General features: G+C 58.7%; 1 protein-coding gene across 3 annotated transcripts in view; it reads left to right on the top strand.

Moving 5' to 3' along the window:
* The window catches only part of LOC101641499 (phospholysine phosphohistidine inorganic pyrophosphate phosphatase), a 78,114-nt gene that overhangs the window by 5,775 nt on the left and 64,283 nt on the right, over window positions 1-8,056 (top strand). For all 3 annotated transcript variants that reach the window (XM_004701245.2, XM_045291639.1, XM_045291638.1), the window contains exon 2: window positions 6,677-6,864. In XM_004701245.2, the coding sequence (XP_004701302.1) occupies window positions 6,677-6,864 (188 nt within the window). The remainder of the gene's footprint in view (window positions 1-6,676; window positions 6,865-8,056) is intronic.

Genomic DNA, 8,056 nt, shown 5'->3' with positions numbered 1-8,056 from the left:
TAGATAGATAGATAGATAGATAGATAGATAGATAGATAGATAGATAGATAGATAGATAGAAAGAGAGAACATGCACAATACCTGCATCCTAAGTTTTCTTAAGGAACAAGGGACTTTGTTCTCGTAAACATTCCAGCCAGCCCATAGGTGCCGGGCAAGCCCTTCGTCCCTCACCTCCAGGGGCATTCAGGGCCCTTGCAGGTCTGCTCGCTCTTTCCCCACAGCCTTCCCTCCCCTCCTGGTTTTGTGCAGCCCTGCCACACCCCACCTGTGTCCCCTGCCCCCCTTCCATGGCTGGGCTCCCCCACGGGCCGGACAATATGTGTCTAGGTTCACAGGTCACCCGAGGCAGAAGTCCCTATTTGGAAACACGTGCTGCCAATGAGCCTTTCTTTTACTTTTCAGTCCCAGGGCCTCCTACCTTCGAGCTACACCCCCCCCACACACACCCGTGGCTCTTAGGTGGGACACTGGTATGAGAAACAGGTGGATGAGCAGATGAGCAGCCCTGTGCTTTCCTCCTTTAAGCCTCACTGCTGATTGTGGCACCAGTGAAAATGATGAAACACTTAAACAAAATTGAGGAAGTCTGCCCCCCACCCCCGGTGCGTGGATGGGCCGCCCAGTCTGGCACTGGCTGGTGGTATCTGCAAGTATACTGGGGTGTGGCAAGAAGTGCCTGCCAGGAGCCGCCAAGGTCACAGACCAGTATACAGCTGTGGGCAAGACCAAGGGGCCCTGGCGGCATAGTGGATTACGTGGTTGGCTGCGCACTGCAAGGTCAGCGGTTCAAAACCACCTGCTGCTCTCCGCGAGGAAGGCTTTCCACTCCTGTAAAGAGTCACAGTCTCGGAGGCCCCCAGGGCGGTTGGGATGGACTGGACGGCGGTGAACTGGGATTTTGGGTTGCCAGGAACGAGGTTGCTGTGTGCGTGGATTGGCGCTTGCGCCCTGGCTGTGGTGCAGGCTCAGTGGCCTCTCGTGGAGTCACGTGTGCGCTCCCTTTAGAAACAGAAGGAAACAGGAGCTCCCAGCTAGCTGGGGTGGCGGTGACAGGCCCGGGACCATGAATTGTGTGGAAAGTAGCTTGGGAAAACAGTTCCAGAGGCAGTGTGAGCTGTTTCTGCCCACTGACCTCACCCAGGTGAGCAGGGTCACCCTCGGGAATCCTGGAAATCCCACTGAGGCCCCGGGCTCTGGGTGTGAGGGAGGATGGGGGTGGGGATGTTCTCAGTGGAGTTAATGGTTTACCTGGCAGATGCCAGTTCTGGAAGGAGCCAGGGGCCAATCGGGAGGTAGGTGGGTACAGATTATACAAATGTGTCATGCCCACCTGTTCCCCCCACACACACACATACACCCTGAGGTACTGAGAGGTCCGTCGGGCCATGTCAAGCCCCTGCCCTGCTGTTACTATAAGTGGTGGTTTCTCCATGACCCTGGGGACTGGCAGACACTGTGATGTCCATTGTGTGGAGGAGGGAACAGAGGCTCAGAGAGGACAAGACCTGCTCAGTGATGTCCCCTGGGGTTAGGCAGAGTGGGGGGGCCAGGTGGACCTCTGACCCGTCCCCAGAACTTTATGCTATCCCATCAAAGGCAGGGCAGGATCACCTCCTGGGAGTGAGAGCCAGCCTCCAGGAACAAGAATCCCAGTGACTCCTGAGCTGCGTGAGGAGGTGTATTTCTGGCCCCTCAGGATTTAGCTTGAACACTGGCCAAGCGGATGGGGGGAGGGAGGATGCCCGGACCTGCTATTGGGTATTGGTGGGATTCCTCTGCCCAGGGGCCCAGGATCCCTTTGTGCCGCATCCTCCTGTGACCCGGCTGACCCCTGCCCTTGCTCTTGCTCAAATCCTGTCCTTGGCCAGTGCTCTCTGGGCTCCTTCCCGCAGGGAGGCCCCTCACACCTGCTCCCTGCTGCTCCTGATGTGGGTCCCTGCCAGCCCCGGGCATATCGGGGCCATGGCTGTCACTGTACACCCCCCACCCCCACCCCAACCAGGACTGCTATTTCCTGGGGGCTTGTGGTGTTTCCTGGAGGAACCCTGGTGGCATAGGTTACTCATTGGGGGCTCAGCAGTTCTGTACCGCCAGCCGCTCCATGGGAGAAGATGTGGTTTTCTCCTCCTGTAAATAGTTGCAGTCTCGATGCAGATGGAGCAGTTTTAGGACCACTGAGTCAGAATCAACTCGACAGCAGTGCGTTTTTTGAGTGGCCTTTACTGGTATTTGCCATTTGCTGGGTTAATCATTGAGCTGATAACCTCAAGGTTGAGGGTTCAAACACATCAGCCTCTCCGAGGGAGGAAGGGGAGGCTGTCTTAAAGATGTGGTCTCAGAAAGCTCTAAGACAGTGGTTCTCAACCTTCCTCATGCCGCAACCCTTTGATACAGTTCCTCATGGTGGTGACTCCCCAACTATGAAATTATTTTTGTTGCTACTTCATCACTGTCATTTTGCTACTGCTATGAACCGGGCAACCCCTGGGAAAGGGTCATTCGGCCCCAACCTGTCGAGAGTCACAGGTTGAGAACCGCTGCTCTGAGACCTTGGTGTTGGGATTGGCTTGGAGGCAGTGGTGTGTCTGGTGCTTTTTCGTATAGTGGTTGCTAGGCAAGATGTGGAGTGGATGCCATGGAGTGGACGCCGACCCCTGTCGACCCCTTGGGATGGGCCCTGCCCCTAGGGTTTCTCAGGCTGGGCAGCTTGATGGAAGCAGACAGCCCCGCTCTTCCCCTAAGGAGCACCTGAGGGTGTAAACCACGGATCTTTGGGGTAGCAGCGAGCACTTAACTGCTTTGCCCCCAGCGTCCCTTTGAAGGGGTCAGGGTTGCGAGAGTTCAAAGTCACTGCCCCAAGTCCATTCTGACTCAGCGAGCTCGGGACAGAGTGAGCCACCCTGTGGGCTCCCCAGACCCTCGTCACAGAAGCAGGCAGACACAGCTTCCTCCCGGAGGGGCCTGGGGCTGGGACCTGGAGGCTGGGGCTGGGGGCAGCGAAGACCTTTTGGTTAGCAGCCAGATGTTACCAGTGCTCTTGCCCATGACTCTTGGGGTCCCACTTTGCAGATGGGGACCCTGAGGTTGGAGAGAGCCAGGTGACATGCTCCTGAGCAGAGCTGCCCCCGCACCTTAGTTTCAGGATCCCGAACCCCGTCCTCATCCACGCCCGGCCGGGTCCCCAGGGAGGTGGTGGTCCACTCTTATTTCCACAGTGAGTGGTCGAGAGAACTCAGGTGACCCTCAGCCCCCATGTCTCGTTTTCCCCCATCCGGCCTCTGTCACCCATGTGAAGGAGCCCCTGGGGTCAGGCGATCTGGCTCTGCAGGACCTCGGGTGTCCAGTTCACCCACAGTGGTTTCGGTGGCTGAACTTCGCACCGTGTTTATGGCTCTCGGTCCAGCCTGAGAGAGCACAGCAGCCCGTGTCCCCACAGGTGCGGGCGGCCACTGTGTGCGTGGGAAGGCATGCCCGAGTTTCGTAAGGGTCTTGGCAGAAGGCTGAACTGTAGTCTGACCTCATCGCTCTTCCCCTGAGGTCACAGACCCGTGGACAGAGACATGGGACCAGCTGGACTGGCCAAGCACCTCCCTTCACTCCTTAACTGGCCCCCTTCTCCCCAGTCGGACTTCAGACACCAAAGCACCACGTGTGCATCCCTGCAACAGCGTCCAGCGAGAGCTGGCCCTGGGCAGGGCAGGGGCTGGCCCCCACCCTGGCTTGATGTCTCCTTAGTCTCTGGGCCCAGGAGGCAGGGCCCCAGCAAGCTCAGCTGGGCTGCTGGCCAAAACCAGCCTGGTGTTGACCCCGACAGGTGAGGGCTGCTTGGCCCCGGGCCTGTGCCCGCCTTGCCGCCCTTCTCAGCAGTCCCAGGAAGCTGAGGGTCAGACACTGCCGACACCCAGCCCCAGGCAAGGCTGAAACTCAGGGACAGCAAGAGGTTGGCTCTCGGGCCACCTAACTGATAAGGGCGTCAGGACCCCAGCCCAAGGCAGGAGGTCCCAGCAGCTCTGTGCATCCACCTCCAGGTTGGCGCAGGTGGGATTTGGACTCACTGCCTGGTCTCCCAGGCCCTCCCCCACTCAGCTACCAGGATGAGGGGCAGCAGGGGTGTGGACTTAGCTAGCTTCAGAGCTCCGACCGGGTGCTGGGATCTACCTGGGTGATCCCAACCTGAAAGCAGGCCCACACTGTGGCCCCTTAGGAGCCCCAAGCCTTGAGGTATCATCTGCCACCCCAGGCCAGGCGGGTGTGGGAGGAGCCCTCCTGAGTGCCCGAGAGATGGACAGAAGACAGCCACTTCCCGCCCAGCCCCCAGGAGCTCCTGGCTCTAGCCCGGCAGCCCAAGAGGACCAGCCACAGAGCTGGCCAAGGTCACACGGGGTGTCCAGTAATTGTCCTCGCGCGCTACCTGTTCTGGAGCCGTAATGAGAGGGTTTTCATTATTTTCGGGTGAGCGCTCCTGGCAGATGCCGACAGCCAGCAGATGTGTGAAGTCGGGGTGATTTGTAAGGGGACACGCGGTGACTGTGCCGGGCAGCGCTGTCACTCAGAGGTGCGTCCTGGCCTGTGGGGACGGATGAGGTAAAGGTCAGTTCATGGAACTGGGGTGGTGGCAGACACCCCCTCCCCCCTCCAGGATAGCTTCTGATGGAGCCTCCCTTTCCCTGGGGTTCTTGGGTGGGCGGGGTCGAATGCAGAAATCTGGGTGGCTTGTTCCCTCGGGGGTCACTCGAGGTGGGTCATCCTGGGACAGAACTCCTACCCCGGCCTGGCTTCCTGACCTAGGAGCCTGTGTTTCATCCTCCCGAGGCTGAGTCCCAAATGCCTTGGGGCTCCAGCTCAGGGCAGGGCTTCCCCTCAGAGGGACCCGGGAGGCAGTGTTGCTGGTTCAGGGACCATGTGCCCAATGCAGGAGGGTGCAGGGCTTCCAGGCTCTGCGGCTGACAGGCTGGGCCACCTTGGCCGGAGCACCCTCTCCAGAGCCTTAGTGTTCTCACCTCAGTGTTCTCACCTGTGAAACGGGCACAGCGGCTTTTGCTTCGTGGGCTCACTTACGTAGCCCCACCCACGTAGCTTCTCTGTTACCCGCATCGTGATGCTTTATTAGGAAGCTCACTGTTGTGTTATCTTTTTAACTCCCTGTCCCCCTCTCTTCCACACGAACGGAAACCCACTGCCTTCGAGTAGGAGCTCTGGCGGTGTCGTGGGCTGTTCGCTGAAGGTCAGCGGTTTGATTCCGCTTCTCCACGGGAGAAAGATGAGGCTGCCTACTTAGGTATAGATTTAAAGTCTTGACATACCCGAGCAGTTCTGCTCTGTCTGATGGGCACCACCTTAAGAACCCTGGACCTGACTGCCCCACAGGGTCTCTAGGGCGAGAATCTCTACCTGCACAGTCGGCCTCTTTGGGCCTGAAACATAGACCCAGGCATTACCTACCATGCCACCAGCGGGTGGCCCTCAGCCGCTGATGCACACATGGGCTCGTCCCACCTCGGGCTCTTGTGGGTGGTCCCGTTTTAGCCCTAAGATGTATGTATGGGGAGAGATGGCCTAAGACCCTTCCTTGGGTGGGTACCAAGAGGAGGCCAGGTGTGGGAGAGGGCCTGACCCCGGCCTTCTGCATCAGGGCGTCCAGCACAGTTTCCACCGTAGCATGGACATTGGCTCAGATGGCCGGCTGGCAGCAGGGGTGGATGAGGGTGGGCATTTCAGAGGAGGCGGGGGTCCCCTCAGCGACACCCCCCCCCCATCAGAAGCTGTGTTTGGAGTGGCAGATGTGAGGCCTGCCATCCCTGGTGCAGGGATTGTTCACTGTTCTGAGAAGGTCACACATGACCCATTAGCAATCATTAGCCCCCCCGGGACCCCTGCATTTCTTTGCTCAACTGCTCCATTAACTTGGGTGCGAATCACACCTCCCCACTGCCTGCCAATGAAGATCTATCTGTGAGATGCAAGGGGATGCGATTAGTTACAATATATTAACCGCCTAATTTAAAAATTAAAAAAAGCGATCTTTGTGAAGGGCAATTAACCACTAAGTGTAATTGATCATTCATAAACCTCTGATTAGGAAAGACAAATAGTAAGAAAGAAACAGATCGCCTAGGTTACCGGAAAGACACTGCTGCCCCTCGCGCGGTCTGCACCCTCTCTCTGGGGTCAGCAGATCCCTCCGTCGGCCCGTGTGCTGGGGACATGGCTCAGGGGACATAGGTCAGGGAGATGGACAGACACATCGAGGCTGGGGCCGAGTAGTGGTCGCTGCATCAAGAAACACGGAGTGTTGCGATAGGGACAGGGAGGGGACATGGCTGTGAGAGTCATAGTTAGGATCCCCCTGACCCCAGGAGCCCTGGTGGCACAGTGGGTATAAGTGTTGGGCTACTGACTGCAAGGCTGGTGGTTCGAACCCACCAGCTGCTCCTCAGAGGAACCCTGAGACTGTCTGCTTCAGCCGCACCCCGCCCTCCCTGTGCAGCTGTATTCCATCCTACAGGTTCACTGAGTGTCAGAATTGACCGCACGACAGGGGTCTGGTTTGGGCGAGGGTCAGAGTACCTAAGTCACACCCCTGAGGTGACCCTCCTGGGTGCCAGCTGCCCATTGCCCCCTTGCCCTGTTTCCGATCGGCCCAAGGACAGTACCCACCCCTCCTTCCCCGCAGGCTGAAAAGGTCCGGGTTGAAGGTACGCTTCTGCACCAACGAGTCCCAGAAGTCACGGCGGGAGCTGGTGCAGCTGCTACGCAGGCTGGGCTTCCACCTCTCGGAGGGCGAGGTGACCGCTCCGGCCCCGGCCGCCTGCCAGCTGCTGAGGGCAAGAGGCCTGCGGCCACACCTGCTCGTCCACGATGGTAGGCCTGGGCTCGGGACCCTTCCTGTGGGGTGGAGGGGCACGTTCCTCAGTGGGGCAGGACGGGGTGGGGGCACAGGCTCCTCCTGCCGTGGACACAGGCCTGTGGGTGGATGGCCTTCGAGGGTGTGTGCAGGGCATGGCTACCACCCATCCTCCGTCCTCACACCACGGAAGTGCCAGGTGGCTTCTGAGAGGGAACTTGAGGACTCCTCTTGACATGGGAGGGGACCAGGGACCGAAGGGCTGCTGAGGGGGACAAATCCTCCTCGCTCCTGTTGCAAAGCTCGAGAGTGAGAGACAGGAGAACGGCAAGAAGATAGAGACAGCTGGACAGGGAGACACAGAGACAGAGCGAGAGAGATAGAAGTCAGGATAGAGACAGCAGGAGGGCAAGAGCGCAAGAGGAGAGAGACGGGCAGAGAGACAGGGAGACACACACACAGAGACAAGAGAGACAGTGAGAGAAGAGAGGCATGAAGATCAGGGGCGTAAGAGCAAGAGAAAGAGGCAGAGAGAGACCAAGAAGAGCCACCGAGACCGTGAGCACATGCAGGTGCAGGTAGCCTGAGCCTGGCGTCTCTGACTTCGGTTCCGTGCGTGGTCTGTGAAGTGCAGCCCAGGAGCCTGGAGCTCTAGTGACCACAGAGGGGACAGCCTTTGAGGAAGAGCCCCTCTGACCCCTGTGGTTTCCCTGGAACCGAAGCAGCAGCATCTGGTGCCTTGAGAACATTCTAGAAGGACGATGTGAGCAACTTTAGAACTTAGGACACCCCCTCACAGTTGCAGGTAATGTTTAATTTCCTGAAGCGCTGGCAGTGGGGAGGGGGGCAGCACTCGGCACCGAGGACCCTCACAGAGGCCTGAGTGTGGTGTTCCTTTCAGGGCTGACTGCCCAGGCCTTAGGAATCGTATCTCTCAGGAACCTTCCCCAGAACTCAGTCCTCAGGGAGAGAGGCTTGGAGAAGAGGGAGTGTCTCGGGGAAGGGACAGGGCTGGGACCAGCTGTGCAGAGAGAAACTCCTGCACCCTTGAAGGGGGCCTCAGTTTGCGGCCCCAAGGGGCAGGCATGACAGCGTGAGCGGCCCAGGGACAGGCCCCTTCCTCAGCGGCTGTGTTTTCCACCAAGGTGCTGGGTTTGACATTTTATTATTGATGGCTTCTTTCACCCCGAGTGCTCCTTCCCCAGGGAG

Source organism: Echinops telfairi, unplaced genomic scaffold (assembly GCF_000313985.2).
Source record: "Echinops telfairi isolate 266 unplaced genomic scaffold, ASM31398v2 ScPeMD7_70;HRSCAF=299, whole genome shotgun sequence".
Lineage (NCBI taxonomy): Eukaryota > Metazoa > Chordata > Mammalia > Afrosoricida > Tenrecidae > Echinops > Echinops telfairi.
Note: the sequence above shows the minus strand (reverse complement) of the source record. Positions and strands in the feature narration are given on the sequence as shown.